Source organism: Ooceraea biroi, chromosome 6, assembly GCF_003672135.1.
Source record: "Ooceraea biroi isolate clonal line C1 chromosome 6, Obir_v5.4, whole genome shotgun sequence".
Classification (NCBI taxonomy): domain Eukaryota; kingdom Metazoa; phylum Arthropoda; class Insecta; order Hymenoptera; family Formicidae; genus Ooceraea; species Ooceraea biroi.
The window spans coordinates 16,705,521-16,724,665 of record NC_039511.1 but is presented as its reverse complement, the minus strand read 5'-3'; the positions used below and the strand labels follow the sequence as shown (position 1 = coordinate 16,724,665).

Sequence of the window (19,145 nt, the reverse complement as noted above, 5' to 3'; positions counted from 1 at the left end):
AACACTGGCGCGACCCGATTCCAGCGTTCCGTTGGTCGCGACGCGACGGAGAGACGGATCGAGAGGCGAATGAGCCAGTCGGTAGCGGCGCGTCCGAGGCGCCAGTCGCTGCGATGTATCAGTTTGCGTGCTTTCGCGGGTTAACACGGGCCGCCGCGGCGGTTCCGGTGCTTCTCGTACACGTATGTCTCGCGTCGCTCGTGCTCGTGTGGTGCCCGGTGTCGTGCCAGGAGAGCGGCCTGACGAACCGCATGCGAGCGATCAGCGAAGACTTGGACCGGCAGCTGAACGAGATAATGGCCTCGCAAGCTCTCAGCTACTCGACAGTCAACACCGTTGGGCTGCCCTACAACGCCACCACCAAGTTCAACCCGAAGGGCATGGGCCAGCTGTACAACGTAACCAATATGTTCATCGACCTGGTGCAGAGCAAACAGGCGTATCCGAACGGTAAGTATTCCCAGAAGGAAAACACGAGCTCCTTTCGCCAAATGTCAAAACGGGAGAATTTTGGGGTTAGAACATATATACACACACATACGGATGGCGGAACGAATTTTCACCCGACGCCAACGGTTACGCCCTGTAACGTCGCTGATTTTATCCCGTGCAATTCTGAGGGATGGCTGATCTCTTGTTAGTAAACAAGAGCGGCTGTCGGATAAGCAGCGGGCTCGACGATGTGTACATCGACACGCGCGGTTCGCTCACTTTTCGCGGTTATTATGATAGATCTTTGTCTAAGCTACCAGGAGCGACAAAGATAACCGCAGTCAGAACCGCGGACAGAAGCATGAATGACCATCTATCAGAATCAATATTTTTAGCAGTAACGATATTTGTTTCAACAAAATCCGTAACCGTCAGGAGGAAAGAGATGGCGGATATACTTATAATTCAACTGCAACAGTTTCATACGTGTTCGTACGCTTGGAATACATATACTTCTGATTTTGAAAACCGCGATTGAATTGCTAGGGGCCGTGTTACGTTAATAAACTTGAATGTAAATTCAACTTTAACAGCGGACGTCACCGGAGCAAGGTCGACAAATTACGCGTGAAGGTCGCGAAATCGAACAATCTAAGGTCGCAGTTTGCATCAGCGGCTTGGGTTAAGTCTACGCATGAGAGAGTGACATGAAATTGGAATTTGATCAATCAAAACATTGCCTGCTACTTTTTGTTTCATCAAATCCCTTGATTGATCTCTAACTAGGATCTCTAAATTGCAATCTCAATTTCCAATTCCAAGTAGACTAATGTAGGTTTTAACTAATTCTGATTTAATGACTTATTTAATGTGTGTGACGTAAATTATAGAAATTTTTTCAGATATAAAGAAAATAGCATTATATATAAGAGGAGAAAAGTGAAATTATATAAGTTGATCGAAATTAAAATTTAACGTGCCAGCCAATAAAATCGGAATGTACGACAATCTAGATAATCAGTTTCAGTTCGTGTTATATTCTGTACAGGTATACTATGTATATAATATTATACTGTTTACAAAGGAGAGAGACAAAAAGAGAAATTAGCTAATCATTACCGTTAAAGTGATAAGAAATGGAGAAACTGTGCTCTTGAATTTATTGCGAATCCGATAATCACGATATGTAAGAAAATAACATTGTATTTTATAGAAAGAATATAGGTATTGGGGTCAGTCAAAAAGTTTGATTAAAAATTAGGATTACTCGCTTATTAGGTAGAAACTTCTCAATGATTCACGTAATAAATTAATTCTTTTAAACTAATGCTTTTATTCGCAAATCTATAATAATAAATATCTAGTCCTTTTTCTTTGTATCATACAAATTATACGATATTCTTCCTATATTTGTCTCCGTAAAGTATCAGAATATGGATTATATTTATTTATTACTTAACTTGCATTCAGCGACAAATTTACACTGAATTGTACATCTGAAGAAAATCGATATCGATTTGGAAAATTTGATTACGCGCCCACTCACGCACATTGCTTTTTGTCCCGTTGTTATCAAATTCACACGACTATCCTTTGTTAACTTGAAATACGATTCGTGGTATGAAGTATTCGCGATTTTTTATATTTAAATGAATCCGCAATGGTTAAAACGATTTCTTACGCTTAATTTGGTTCAAGACTTTTTTGACAATTGTTTTAATATCTAGAATTTTTCGTGAATTGAAATCCGTTTCTTCTCTGGCTTTTACTCGATTGAGATAAAACAGCTTTTTCGCTGGAACATTCCATCTGCATCGTGTATCAACGTGCAATAATTATCGCGGAAAATGCGAAAGCGTTTTCAATGTTGCCGAATCTGCTCTTGTATCTCGTAGCTCTCGTTAATTTCAAATGTCTTGCTCGGAAATGAAATTCACGATTTGCTATTTTTACGCAAACAGACGAGAGAATTCTCTCGTGATATCAAGAGAGTCGTGATGTCATGACGTCATGAGGATAGTATCTCGCATCAAGTGCACGCACGAAGTGACACAAGTAAGCGACGAAACTATCTCATCTATGCTATGCAATAGATCAGTGAGATGAGAGCGATTATGAGATCTCAATAACGGATCAATTTCGTAATATGCTTAATTGATATAACCTAGGTTTATTTTATTAGAGAATAAAAAAACTACTTTTGTTTGCTCCATATGCTTTACAAGTGGAGAAGTGATGCAAAGTAGAAATACGAAAAAAAAAAAAAACAAAATAGAAAATGAGGTATATCGTAGTCGCCGTCATCATCGTCGTCGTGCATCCATCTTGGTCGCGAGAGAAGGATAGCTGTCGGTTGCTACCGTCGATTTATTATGCTAGTCCGTAACTATCGTTACGAGACGGTAATGTGCTATATATCAAGAGACACGATAGTGCTATTGAATATCTACATGAAATGAATGACGGAGAAAGAAGAAAGAAAAAAGAGTAAATAAGGGTATAGTTTACGGAACGAATTAATATACGTACATTTCTAAAATTCTACATTCGTGTGAAAGCATTTTTTCAAGATAAAAATATTTCAATAATTTTCTATGAAGAATAAAATGTTAGAATAAAATTTATTTCTTCTTATTTTTATTTTTATATAATTTAGGTAACCAGGTAACCTAAGCATAATAGATAAGAAACAACGATTTTTTAACAATAAATAAATATTCATATTTTTCTTGTTTAAACAGAGATCATAATGTAATTATATTGTACTTTATCCATAAAACCAACAAGCGCATGTACTCGGCACCTTTTTTGTACTGTTTTTTGAAAAATTAATGATACGCAAACACTTTCCCTACAGTACAGGGTGCTTCGTTAAAAACTCCGATAACGTTGCGAACTCTACGGATCATTGACCCCCCTCAGGCGCAATAACGTAGGAGCATGTATATCACGTCTAACAGGAAGTTGATAGTGAGAGAGCACGTCGTCGTCCGTCCAGAGACGAGAGCACTGGCATTCGCTCGATCTCTCCACTCTCCATTCATGTCTGTCGACAAGATTTTTATTAAGCTAAAATGCGTGCGAACATCTTGACTATTTTCTTATTATTTAATGATAAAGTGAATATTGTTTTAACCAAGAGAGAGAGAGGCGAAATATCTTTTGACCTAACTTTAAATAAAATAGAGAATTTAATGATAAAATATTCTTGTTCATTTATTCTTGTTTATTTTTTTAATGTATTGTACAATTTATAGTATATTCGAGGAATACACATAATAGTTTCTGCTTTATTTGTTTAGTCTTTCGCGACATTAGCCTTGCTCTACTTTCAAGCTTGCGAGCCACTTCTGTTGAGTCTTGTCGAAATCAATAGATAGTGAATCGTGTCCTCCCCTTGTACAAGCATAAATATATTAAGTCTAGAATATATTATCGGAAAAAAGACAGTGTTTCACACCATAACTTATGCGAACCGTGAATCTCCATCGCAAATCCCGCGTGTAAATGCGCTGTACAGTCTCCCCGGAGTTTGCGTCACATTTTGATTTCGAAGTGCTGCGAGTGAACCCGTATCCATAACAATGAAACCAAGTTCGGACTCGCCACAATATGATCAGCGCTCCGCAACAATCTAATTTCGTTTGAATTCGCACGGCGGTGGCAGCGGCGACGGTTTAAATGGCACCGGATGCAGTCGAAACTGGAGACGTGCGCGCGCGTATAACTAGTCAGATACGTATTACACGCGAGCGCGAGACTCAGGTGATTCCGAATTATAAACTGAAATTCGACGCCATCATCGTGCTGACGAAATTAAAATTAACGAGATCCAGATCTACCTAGAGATCTAAATCAATTTTTCTTTTATTGTTTCAGTAATCAGGAAACTTGGAATAGCCTAATTATAAGATTTATCACATTTAGATTTCGGCGTGAACTATAATAAACTTTGATATTGCTTTTTCAAGCAATTTAAACGCTTATCATTTTTTGTATAATTTTACTGAATCTATAGGGATTTCAATTTATTTATAATTTATATATTTACTATTAAGTTCTATATATTGAAATTCTAGGGATTGAACTTATGACAGTGTCTTGAGCATCTACCATTCAAAAACCAGGACCATTAAAAAAAAGTCATCACAGTACGCGCGCGGTTGTTTCGACGCTCACGGAAATTAGGAGTTGACCGGAATTGGATTTCAATAACTGGCGAAACACTTCTATCGCACCGGTTAGTGGCCCGTGACGAGTGTTTCTTTGGGATGACGTTGCTCCTTTTTGAAGTTCGTTCTCCGCTCGAACGCTCTGAAACCGAATAACGGCATCTTTAACAGTACGGATTCTACCGAACGGCCAACTGACGCTTCTCTTATTATCGCTTCATTACGCGCTCCATGATCGACGAAAACCAAAATTTACAGTATTACTGGAGTCAAAACAATTATATAATTCAACAATACGTAGGTCACGTTTAATGTGATATGTAATTTCAGTTTTCGCATAAATTTTGATAATTATCATCCTATTGCAATGTGTTTTCAATTATCACATATGTAGGTGTATCAATTTCGATCGATCTCCTCAGCGATATTTTAAAACAGAAAAAGTGGAGTTCTATTTTGCATTTTTAATCATAGACTATGCCTTATATTTTTAAACATAATGATATTTCTGTTACGTGAATACGATACATTCGCGCATGCTCCTGCACGTAATATCGCAGTCTCTAATAACACACTTGTCGCTGTTTATTCTTAGCTATATCATTAACCATGTTTAGTTATTCGCAATTAGCTGATCTGATAACGAAATGATGATTAACAATGTCTCGCTGAGTTAGCAATTAATTTACTGTACGATAATAATTCGTTATCGTATTGATATCCACATGATTATCTATCGCGGAAGTAAAAAGAAACTAGCGAGCAGGCCAAGATTGTCGCGAATGATGATATCATCGAACTTACGTCATAATTATTCGAGAACATGATAAAGTGATACACAAATCGCATGTTGTACTGCAAATTTTATCATCAGCGGAGATATTCAGATTTACTGGCGCGGCAGGCGCATTATCGCGATTGAATAACGATTGATTCGCGGATCGTTAAACTCATAGCCGAAAGCTCGTTAAGATGACATTCGTCATTCACTCGTATGAGATATACATTAATTCTTTATTCGACAACGGATGATTTATGACGCCAGGGAAGAATCCTGTTCAATTGGCGGTCAATATTATTTTATTAGCATTTTCCATAAAAAGGACATTGTACGTACGCACGTGTTGGTGCGTTAAAATCTCGTCCATAGGCCCAATGATCGCATATCACTATGTCGCTTGATTCTCTCGCACAAGAGTTGTTATCCAACGTTTTCTCTCCCGGATAGAGAGGCGAGCGAATTTGAAAGAGACGAAGCAAACACAAAGCGGAGACATTCGCAACTCGAGTGTCCTTGCGTATTAATCTCTCGACCGACGGAATTGCCTAGTTTCCCCTTACTTCTGCTGATGGTCTCTATATGATACACCTCGACGTGTAATTTTCAAGTGAATTACGGATTTATTATCGATCTTTTCTTGCGCGCATGCCTCATGCACGCCAAATTACTTTTGTTACTACTATACGTATAAGATCTTATTATCTGAAAAGCATAAAATAGATTAATCGCACGGACTTTAGTTTTATACTTGTATCACTATACGATAAACAAGAAGGACACATTTTTATATTTAAATAAAAAAACTCTATTATTTATAACATTATTCAGTTAAATCAAATGAATACAATAATTACGATAAAATTTTAGTAAATAAATTTTATTAAAATTAAGAAAATCTTTTTACCAGTGCAAAATAAAATTTAGTTTTATATCGCATTTCACAGTTTTTTCATGAAATCAGATCGTTTCGGAAATCGTTCTTTCCCGTAAATGCAGGATATACACGTTACCACAACTAACTAAAAATAATAAGCGCAAAAATTGAGAATCGTCATTTAGTTACTGAAACTTGGTTATCTCCTTTCGCTTCGTTAAACGCTTTACTACAAAGCGTATGGCTGAATAATGACAATGCTCAACCATGATGAATCAGTGAAAATCTCGAATTTCTCAAAGAATTTTCCGTGTTACAAAAGACTACCGAAGGAACGTTGTTCGTTGTACGTTAAAAAAAAGGATAATTAAAAACTCGTGCAAATTTTATTTTTTTATTATTTTCTTATTTCCTCCCCTCTCACTTTAAACACGATTTTCTGCAAAATAGTTGGAGCAACAAAATATATGTGCAAACTGGTTTTGTGATAATGAAGCTTATCACGGAAGCTTAATACGGATTATCTCTAAAAAGAATTCCGAAAACTGCTCAACTCACATGTGACTCATATAAGACTTGTGTATATTTCCCCTCATACGTTACTCAATCGGATGAGTTATCTTTTAATGGAATACATGACGCAATAACCGCGACAATAATCAGGGAACAGTGCGCGCGTACGCACACGACACATCAAGTGCATCGATCACAGTTAGAATTGCAAATCGAAGAAGGCAGATTCGAGAGACACAAAAGTAAAACCCTTTATTTTTTATATTAAACTTTTTTAATTAAATACTTATTAAAGGAAATATACTCGAGAGGTCCGTAATTAGAAGAAAACAGTTGTAAAAGAATTTTCTTCTTTTGACAAACGCGCAAATTTACATCACATGCTTTGCTCCCACGCATCATGGATCTTTTCCTTTATTTCGTTACGTCATTGACGCAATTCGATTGTTACTCACCTAAATTCGCGAGATGCGAAACGCATGGTTGCGACGCATCCGTCGATACAAACGTCAACGCAATCAGTGTACGCAGAAAAATGTATACGAATGGGAAAACAAAGGCCTCGTAAATCTGGGCAATACGCACTACTACTCCGTTTATCGCGTCGATTTACGATATCACGAGAATGAACAATGAGACGATTAAATACTGCATTGTCTTGTGTTATCGGCAGTTAATGATATTTACGTACAGTTTGCACAGTTGATTTCGTCCAAGTATCGTATCTTGATAGTAAGCATTTTGATTGAGCACATATCTGCAGTACGTATCCGAATGAGTACAACATGAATAAAATGCGCCTCTCACCAAGCAGAAAGAATAATAAGAATAGAATGTGACGAATGGCAATGTGTGATTCGATGATGATGTTCTCGGACAATGGGAGATAAGATATCATTTACGATAATCCTCTTCTATGCACTTTGTTAGCGTAAAAACAAAGCATTGAGCTAATGCTTTTCGATGCGTTTTAAATACATATAAATGTTGCCAGAAAAAGATTTTCGTCCTTTTTTCGTAAACCAGCAGGAATTATGGAACCATAGTGCAAGGGAAACTGCTGATATAAAAATTGTTTAATTTTTAAGCACAGAACTTTACAGCGGCCTTGCGCGATATATGCCTTCATGAATACTTGTCGACTTGATTGAAATTAATACACTATCGTGATCGGGACAATTGTCTGCGTAGGTGTAAAAATCGAGCGCGCGACAATCACAGCAGAGCTGCAGAGCAAAATCAGAGAGATTTAATTTCCTGAGTGCGCGAAACACACACGGGCGGAAGTATTAAAGCCGACCGAAACACGGGAAAACGATGCGAGGCTGTCTATCGCAAGCGTACTTCGTTTCACGGGCGAAACTCGCGTTCCCAACTGGCAATTTACGTGTGTCCGATATTCTAACGAAATTGCGACTTGTAACAACAGGGACAGCGCGTCGCAACCTCGACACAGGCTGGCGGGAACTGCATTAACGATCGACAACTAATCTCACGTCGGCGAGTAATGTATGAGCTGTTGAAAGCCAAAACCGATATATACCGAGCCATAAGTTTTCGAGTGCGCATCAATTATCCAGGGTACATCAAGAAATTCGCGCAAATCCTATCTTTCCTCTTTTCTCGAAAGTGTAAAATTATTTACTCTCATTATAGCTTTATCAGTTAGTCGCAAAGCTAAAAGTTTATTGAGTTCCTAGACATTAAATATTTTTCTCATATTTATTCCCTAAAGGTGAGAAGTTCATGTCGAATTATATTGCGGGTAAAACTTTGGATTTTGAAAGATCGAGTTTAGAAAGTTTTAGTTTTCAAGAAACATTTTATGGACACTAGATTTATTTGCTGACTGCGTTTCGTTATGTTGGATATCGTCGCAAATTGCGTGAATTTCCAGTGATCGTTGTTCGGATATGTACGATGCATAAATACTTTTACGAGAATTAAATATACACGGACAAGTCACACATATTCGAGAATTATGTCTATTATAAATTCCTTTATTATTCCTATTATCAATTGTAATGGATTTAATTTCACGTCTTGCAGAGCCTAAAAAAGTAACAGTGCGATAATAAAACAACAAGCGAATGATAAAGTATTTTGTATTATAAGTATAAGTATAAAGGTATTCATGATTATATTCGTTAGGAGCGAAAGGATTAAAATAATTATGTCTTGATTTCCAGACGATACGAATAAGAATCAATGCATGGGCTGAAAAATAAATTTTATGTCACCGTCTACGTTATCACTCGAAAGATTTTCACGCATCTAAGATCTTCTCATTATACATAGTAGAAATTAATAGGAGAGACTGTGATTTATAAACGATCGTTAAACGCAATCTTATGTCAGTCACACTTGATAAACTCCTTCTGCAAAACGCAAGCGTTGCGGTCCGAAGATTCACCAGACCTCTTTAGCATACTTTAATTAGCCTCGTACGGATAAAGATCTTACTAATTTCTCGAAATGTTTTGATGTGCGGATGTTCGTTTTCAGGCCAAGTACAAACACAAACGGGTCGTAACATCTGTCGTAAATCATTCTTCTACGTAATTGCATTGTCTTTCTCCTTTCCTTTCCCTCTCTTTCTCTCCCTCGTGCAACCATTAAACAATTGCAACTATTATTTAGCCAATTATTATCTAATGAACAGTTGAGTTAAAACAATGACACGAGTAAAAATGATCCAAGTTTTAATTAAGTCCCTTTAAATATTTGAGCGCAACTGCGAGCTTGTGGATGTCAGTCAAATATTGGGTCAGTCGAAAAGTCCAAGTAATCATCATCGTTGTTTATAATTACATATATCTATGGTATAGAGGTGTGTTCTTTTTTTCAACATTTCAAATTATATTTATTATTATAGGTTGGTAGAGAGCCAGCTTAACGAGAATCAACAGAGCTATGCATCAACGGAAAGACACACGTTCTCGTTGTCCACCATCGATGATTGCACCGAGAATTAACGAATGAAAATATGACAGTGGGTGTTAAATCGAACATTGTATCACGGATAATTGCGCTGCGAGTTTTACACTCGCTCTCAAATATCCTTCGAGAATCTCGATAAGATCCAATAAGGCGCCAAGAACAATGTGCGCGAACATCCGGCCGCGCGTGGATCGGTTCACACGCTAAAATCTTTTTGTCGATCTCCCGGGTTTGTCGCTACCATGGTGGTGTCTTGCAGAGTTTCTCTCATGACACGTGTTTCACAGGTGCCCCTTAGTGGAGGCGAGTTTATGCATGATAGGGGGTTAACACACATGTTTATATCGACGCAGTTGATCATCGTGGCATTCGTTGTCGTTGTAGTAGTCATCATCATCATCAACGTCTTCCCGAGTAGCGTCGCGCTGTGCAGAGTGGCACGCAGACACACACACACACACACATAAGATCTGGACTAGAAAGCTGAGGTTCAATGCGCCACTTGAACGTTTGTTAAACGGCTCGAAGTAAAAACACGTTCTCTTAAACTCCTATGGCATTGCGTATCGAGTAATTCGATGGAGCATTACTCGTATGTGCATTAATTGTAAATATTTTTTATATTCATATTTTATTGAGTTGTAACGTATATTCGTTATTAAAAACACTAAGCAAACGCGACGAATATACATTATATAACCCGATATATTTATTATTCGTTGTATAACGCGTTCTTAAACAACTTCTTGAAGAAGCATAAATTCTTACTAATATACTCTCTTCATTTTGATACATTTGTCATTAACTAAGTAATCCAGGTCTAGATCTGTCGTCTAGACGGCGACGAAATAAACTAACCACATACTTATGACAGCGCAACGTAGCTTGTTGTATATTAATTTTATAGCAGAATTTTATAGCAGGCCACCTTTAAAAATCAAAAAACAAAATTCTCCAAAGCATTGGTACAATATTTGTATCGTCATCTAGATGCGATCCGGATTATTTTATAATGACCTGATACAACCGTAACGTAACCGTAACGCACCATACAAGCTAGTCTGTTCTTCGTATTCTCGTGCGTGTGTTTTCCGCTTAGATTATGCTCACGCATGTTGGTGCGTGAGTCATGCGAGGGCAGTGACATGTGTGCCCAGCTAACATTTCTGGTATCCCGACTTATGCGAGATATGCAGTGTGACCCATTGTCAAAAACACCAACATATTTTTTATCACATTTTCAATATTACATTTTTTATTAGTATCAATAATATAATAAATTAATCGACGCGTCAATTAACAAAGAAATAGACTCTTTTGTTATGTGTTCGCAGATGTTTTTATTCTTCTTAATTTACTTTTAATTAGATAGTTAGACTCCATGTCTCGACAGTTAATGAATATTAGCAGACTATACTACAAAAGTATATTGTACTATTTATTCTCTTAAATGGCATACATATCGATCCGCGTACGTCGCATTGGCTTTTTCCTTTCTTCATAAACAGCTTGTTTCTCCTTTTTCAATCGATCAGTTCGAGCTCGCAAGTTACACATACACGCATGCGTCCGTCCGTTGTGCCTGAGGCGTTCTCGCATTCATTAAATCCGCGGTATGTATAATGTGTCGTTCCTTCCTCGACAGCTGTGCTGCACTCCACGGAGAATAGTTAAGCTCTAACTCACGCAATAAAGACAATAATGTTCTTTTGCCACAATAGCCCTTTGCCGCGCGTCAGTTCGTCGTGCCAATGAAACCGGGCGTGAAAATTCACGCTATGAGTGCCGCAAACTTGAGGTAAAAAAAATTGATTTTCTTCTTCCTTTACGCGTTGCTGATGCATAAGGACGACTGCGATTACGTGATACTGTTAAAACAGTTTCCCAGAGGGAAACGCGCTTCTTTCTAAATTGACTGTACATCTCGTTCCCCTTTTCCTATCCCCTTTTGGTTTGAATTACCATAAAGATTCGTTCATAAAGAAGAATCACTCCTTCTCTCCCCGCTTACGTTGCCTCTGCTCGGGGTATTCCTATAGAGCAGACGACACGAGGATGATCCCTTTGAAGAGAGAAGAATTGCTGATTATTCCGGCGCAGACAAAGCGCGAGCGAAAAAGCCCACATCCACGTGCACACGCACGTGTGTCGTTCGCTATCAGGTACCACGTTTGCTTGTCGAATAACATTTTTCTTTTTCATTACAACTGTATTCTATAACTGTAATTAAGGCTCTCTCTCTCTCTCTTTCTCGTGCAAATTCACTTTTTTGTATGCAACAAAATTCGATCCCGTAGTTTGTTTAGTTACGCATCGACCGAGGTACGGAGTGACATTCAGAGTGCTGGCTCGTCGTTCGTAATTCATCCGTGCAGTTTGTCAGCGAGTTTCGGACGCACCTTGCGTGCCACTGGACAATTTTGCCTGAAGTTAGAGGTGATCTAGAAACTTTGACAGCATTGCTCTACGCGCACACACACGCACACACAAAAAAGCTCCTAATAAAATAAAATATATACTATTATAATACTATTGACAATTCACTTTTGTGTCGCATAAAGGACATAATGTAATGATGGATAATTGAGCATGCAATAATGATTTATGCAGGTCTCGGAACATAAAGTAACCAAATCAATGAAAGAAAAAATTCTTTATTTTTAAACGGCATGTAGTATAACAACAATATTAATAATATTAATAATATGGTACATAGAACAGATTTCAGAGATAGAACATGCTTAACAAGCACGTTCTATCGCACGTTAACGAACAGACTTCTGAGCTTTACAGATTGTTAGGTGATAAGTATTCCAAAGGTTATGCAATTTTAATTAGATATATCTGTAGATATCCAGATGCGTTGCGATACTGAAAAAGATTAACGTTACGGTGATCTATAATTTATATTATTTGTAGTTTATCTGTAGTTTATAAATATATATATATATATATATGTATATACGGGGTGAGGCACCTAAAACAGGCCACCTGAATATCTCGGCTGTTATTGGTGATAGAAAAAAATGTGTCAGACCAAACTTGCATGGTTTCGAGGGACACATAATTTGTTCTAAATAGTTTTTTATTAGGTGGACGCGTAGAGGTCATATGAAGGTCAACTTCGTTTTTTTAAATGGTATGATATGTTTTTTTTACGTACCATCTAGTAGAGCGTTTGAAGACGCGCACATTGATCTACGGGTCAAAATCATTCAAGGTCACTGAAGGCTAAAATTTCTAAGTGCTAGAACTTTTTCATTTCTGAGTTTACGGTATTTTCAATAGCAGAGAACTCTAGGCAATATAAAAAATAATGATATCATCAACTCAGAACTCCTTTGTATATATATATAAACTTTATTTCTCCATTTTCATCAACATTACCGAGTCATGGTAACAGTGATAAGAGAAACGAAATTGGGTTGTGCATCTGGAACATTAAGAAATCATATGATGCTTCGAGAGTAATCGGATTTCTCTCGTTGATCTTAAAATCCTGAAAGGATCTCGAAGTCACATCTCAGAATCGATTTACTTGCCCGGCTTAGATTCGGAGAAATGTCTACTGCGAAAATATCTCGATCTGTCACTTAACTCGGAGAAAAGATTCTTGCGGACCAATGCAAAATTTTAGCACTCGTCACTGATTGGTCGCAGATACACGTTTATAATCACGCACGTATACAGGAAGCCTTATATTGGATATGCCGATGGGAATCCGGTTCTCGATGTCTTCGAGAACAGATACTAGTTTTTACGGCGACTCATATGTGCGACATTCTTAACTGGCTTCATGATGGACCCTTTGTCTTCGAATGTACTTATCACTCTTTGCCGTTTTTCTCGCGTTTGGAAAATGACATGAGAGCAGAACGTCCTCATTATTTTGTTTCGACTGTTAAAGTTCTCGCTAAAATTCATCGTACCAAAAAGATAGACGTCCATGTTCTCAATTTACTTTTATTAGTAAAAGCGCCTGTAGAAGTGGCTTAAAAACCACCTGATTAGCTGAGAAGCCACATTCAAGGCGCTTTTATCGATAAAAGTAAGTTGAGAATATGGGCCATAGTGTAAACATCTATTATATATCATATACCAGACTACTTCTCTTATATACATGCTACCTACTTGTCTACTAGTAGGTCATTAACTAAGCAATCCGAGTCGTGTCTAGACGGCGATGAATCAAGCACATACTCATGACAGCGTAACATAGCTTGTTGTATAATATATTAATTTTATAACAGAATAGGCAATTTTTTCAAAAACACACAAAAGACATTGTTCTCCAAAATATCGGTACAATATATTTATATATATTTACCAGACTATCAGTCGACAATCAATTATGCCTGACGCAAAGGTCCAAGGACCTTTTCAATTGTGCCAACAGTTATGAAACCATCCTAAAAATCTTCGCAACAAAATCTTGCCTTCTTCTCTTAATATGCGCTACGCACGCAGGTTCAGCATCATTCATTATTGCTACCTTGTTATCGTCAGACATGCAGACGTCACGTGACACGCATATGACCCTTTTGGTATCAATGTAGCGCGCGCATGCTGCATTACACATTCGTGTCTCATTAACCCTCCCGTGACATGCGTTTCGCACTCACAATGGCAGCAAATTAATACTGTATCTCCTGTGCACCGAGAGGTTCTTGAATATAAGGACAAATGCAAGAACATATTGCTTGATCGGGGAATTTCCGATGCAACTTCATTGTTATCTGGAGATAACAGTGGAGGAAACCATGGATAATAATTTTTGTTTAAACAGAATCGTCCAAAGATAAGAATCTCACAATAGCTGGGAGATAAACTTGCTTATTTTTACGACATTCGCGATATGATTCGTCGAATAATTCGAATATACGTTGAATCGCTCGAAAAAAAATGCGACATTGAGGAAAGATAAAAGAGTCACCTTTAGCATTTTACAATGTTTTACATATTTCTATGATAATACTGTACTTCTTGTTGATGCTATTATTGTATTAATATTATTAATCTTTTGATACAATTACATTTATATTTGACACAATTATATAACCATTTAATACAATATTGTTTAAAATCTCCATTCAAAGAACATAATCTGTCAGAAAGGCAATCAGAGGTTCTATAGAAAATTTTCGATTTAGCTGTATACTATTACGTAGAGTTTTGATTTTCCTTCATACGCTCTTCGGTTCCAATTAAACCCAAGTTAATCTCGCACGCCGATGGAGCATGCACCCGACGACTCGTTAATTTAATGCATGATATAATTTATCGGCACTCGATAACGGCATACATATATCTGCTTATACAATATATTAGTTTATGCTAGTTTGTCAAAAAGTATGTATGCTAGAAAAGTGTTTTTCTTTATATCGGAGATGAGTCTTTAGATAGTTAAGACTTAATGCTGTAACAAAAGTTGTACCGTAATGGCCATAAAATGCGGAAAAAACGTGACGAAATTACAGTTACATTATATATAATAAATAAATTAAATTTCTTTTTTGATGATGCCTATCGACGCTTTCTTTGTTACTTTTGCTTATCATTCGTCGAGCATTTACGAGCAATTACGTTTCGGTGGAGAAGAGCGATTTGACGAGTGCAAAGTGCAATAGCCAATGCAAACTGTCACAGTTGACACGCAACCCTTGGTGGCCAGCTGCGAGTGTTCTCCAGCTCGCGATTTCAGATCGGCGACAAAGTTTCTCCTCTTTAGGTAGCATCCGGCAATCTCTTCGTGTTGGGTTACTCTTGTCCGTTCATCTCTATTTGACGACTAGCTTCGTAGCTAGAAGTTTGCGGTTGCAGAGAAAGAGGAGGGAGAAGGATGGGAGAAGCTTTTGTAACTTGATACTTATCGTGAGACAAGTGGAGACTGCAAATTTTAAATGAATTCTGGAAAACTTGAATGGGTTTTTGCTTTAATATTGAAAAGCTCTCATCCTCTTTAAAAAGGATTAAGAAAATTATTATTTTTCTTAAGGATTGTTAAACCTTAAGAAGGGACGTACGTTATTAAGACGAACATTATGCAAAAGTTGCATCTACACTTGCGTCTGTCGTTAAAAATATACAACTATAAACACCTACGTGTAATATAATAGATATCAATCTTAAGATAATGCACAAGATCTTTTCTTACTCTGGTAAGTAAACAAATCGAAAATTACGCTCCAACCGCGCGTTTCCTTCGTCAAAGTTGAGAGTCTGTCAACCTCTCGCGTCGAATTTTTCTTGAGCCCCGACAAACTCCCAAAAACTCTCCGGGAAGAGTCAATTAACACTCGAGTAGCAATTAGACAGACCATGAGTCAACGTCCGGAGAGGAAACACATGCCATTTCTGGTAACGCATCATGGAAACTTGCCCTTGGAATTATATGTACAAATTAGAAACAAAAATAAAATAAAAATAAAATGACAATCACATTGCAAAGGAAACATTTCCAAAATATTTCAGCGTGATACAAATAGATCTAATTGTAAGCTTTATTTTCTTTATTTGACATTTCAACATTTACTTGTATCGCGTTTTGTTAAAGAGTAATATTTCGCGTTAAATATTTGCTGATTACTAATTGATACTATACGTTACGTAATCGTTATATACGTTATAATTCGCGGGAATGTGCAATGCAATCATGACGAAGTACAACGGTACCGCAGTTGTTGTCGTCATTATGTCTTACTATGGTTACGGTACAGAAATGAACTTTCCTCTTGGGACATCAATCGTTAGTACAATTATAAGGACACTAAGCCGTAAGTAATGCAAGTAATAAAGTATGTTTGATAGTTTCGTGAGAACTCGCGGTTTAAAGCTAAATTTACCTGCTTCAATCCTGGTAATTGTCTCGAATGAATTACCTAAAGTGAAAGAATTACCGAAAATCAGTACTGAGTGAAAACCGAAAATACTGCGTTTTTCAATCGAGATGCGATGCAGATAAAGAGAATAGTAATTCCATTTACTAGAAAGAAGAGAGAGATATTATTGTGAAAACATGAATTTTTATTCTGCACAAGTATGTACGTACATACACTCGCAGAGATATACTTACCTATTCCGTTCTATAATACAACTTCAACTCGCCGACATTTTTCTCGCTGTCAATTACGGATCCTGAATGAAATTTTCAATTTAATTCACCGACGATCGCATTTCCATGACACGGATATCCGATAAAACTTTTCAAAAAAAGGTACCAAAAAGATGCCAGGTACATAGTTTTATAGAAAAAGTATAGTACAACATCGTTTTAACAGTAAAAGTTGATTCAACATTAAAAGATATGAAGATAATTATGACGATTGCGATGTTGCAAAAACTAAAAAAAAAAAAAGAAAATATTGCGTGCTATATCCGTGGCAGAAACATGCGTAAAATAGAATCGATATAACACTCTGATGATATTGTTGTGTCTCATATTCGTTTGTATCATCTCTTACATATATTCTCTGTGCGATGTACGAATTTTAAGACAAATTTAAGTATTCTGTTCAAGATCTATGCAATACCTTGAAAGATTGTAGAAAAATTCTATACGAGTATTTGTCAAGCACATGAAGCAACTGACTCGGAACTTTTCAACAATTTATACTCTGTATTTATCATGATTTTTGATATTGTTATGATTTTCATTTATAAAGAATTTTTATATTATGCTTCATACGCCCCAATCGCGTATGTACGGGTGTAAGATACATATTCCTGTAAGATCGTATTCCGAGTGCGATTATTTTGAGGCTCTCAATTTAATGTCGACGGAGCGTGAGACATTCACATCAACACCAGCCAATCGATGACGGCATTTGATTGCTAATTTTGCCTCAGTATTCTCGGCTTAATTGCTCCGATAGATCATAGCTATTACATATTGACTTAGCAAAAAGCTACGAATGACCTCATTACGAGAAATCTGCGCAATTAGTAACTAATCATGGGATACGACTAATCTCTATTTAATTGCATCGCGCAAACGTTTTCCCACCATTTCCGGATAATGCTGGTTCCCGAATAAAACGAGAAGTATCGCGATTAATTTGACTTAATCCGAATCTGATTAAAAAAGACATTGACACTTCTTTATGTAATTTATAAAACTTGTTCTCGAAATTTATCTCGTAATATTATTTTATAAAATGTTCTATGTATATAGTAGTTTTTTGATACAGATTTGGTTCTTAAATTAAATTAAAAAATTAAATTAAATTAGAAAAGATAACCGATAAGGGGCATAATTTTCAATCAGAATATTCGATATACCGACATTTATTAATTTATTGCTAATAATGGATTTCTTCATTGGAATAATAGCCGAAATGCTGAAATTATCGACTGTAAAATATTAATAACAAGACAGACAAAATATTTCACATTTTCCAGTTATATCGTAACATGTTTTAATAAAATTTATACAATAATATAAATTCAATTCTAGCTACCTGTTTTAATTTTATTAACTAAAAATCGGTTATTGTTAATTACAAATGTTTCTAATTCCATCGCAGTTTCATTTAAGTTGCAGTTCTATTGCAAGAGAATTGCATACGATTTACATTTGATCTTAAATTTCAAACTTGGAAAAACTGCGGAATACGTAGAAACAAAGAATTTGGAGTCATTAAAGTCTTTGCTTTTTGCATATGCGAAGAAAGATTGAAGGAGAGAATTGACAGTTACACGTGGTAATGTAGGAACCGTTAAAAGACCACGACCTAAACCCACACGCGGCGATGAGGACGCCGGCGACGGCGGCATTAATGTAACCATGGAGGTCAATGACTGGGGAAAATCGATCGAAACCCTTACCTGCACGACAGTGAGTCCACCGTGAGTTACACGATTGCACCGGCTTGCTTGTTCGTCAACGGAATATTCATCATGCATCATTACTGCATAGCAGATGTTGGAAAGATGTTCCTCGATCGGCTTGATTGTCAGCTTCGAGTTTGCTTCATTATCAAAGACACGTTATCAGTTTCTATGCTGATACACCGAAATGTATTCAATATAAATACAATATTTCGCAGAACGAATAACTTGATCACAAAAAATGTGAAGCCTTTAGTAGATACGTAGGTTTTGATCAAGTTTAGTGACTATATAAACTTGCGCGGGGAGGTCATTTATCGCCACGGAAGCGCGAACAAGTGCCGAGGATCAGGTCGTTTCTCACACGAAAGAGGACAAATTTTTGGAGCAATCGTTTCTCATGTCGAATCAGTGTCCTAGTTTCTTGAAATTCAGCACGGGAAAGCATGCATCTTGTCGACCATAATACATTTCCAACATATCTCATACTCGTGAATCGAGCGTCGAGAATTAATATGTATAGTTCCGAGAAGAATTGACTGTGTAACATGATTCCGTAATACGTATAGTTGTCCACGAACGCATACAACAAAGTAGAGCCGCAGTA

The 19,145-nt window shown here is 37.0% G+C and overlaps 1 protein-coding gene across 5 annotated transcripts in view; it reads left to right on the top strand.

Annotated features, from left to right (window-relative positions):
- Positions 1 to 42: 42 nt before the first annotated feature.
- LOC105284482 (prominin-like protein) overlaps positions 43 to 19,145 on the top strand; it is a 32,902-nt gene continuing 13,799 nt past the window's right edge. For 3 of the 5 annotated variants that reach the window (XM_011348028.3, XM_026970522.1, XM_026970524.1), the window contains exon 1: positions 44 to 450. In XM_011348028.3, the coding sequence (XP_011346330.1) occupies positions 114 to 450 (337 nt within the window). In that variant the 5' untranslated portion in view covers positions 44 to 113. Of the gene's footprint in view, positions 451 to 19,145 lie in introns of all 5 variants that reach the window. The other 2 variants (XM_011348025.3, XM_011348024.3) reach the window with 1 other exon arrangement.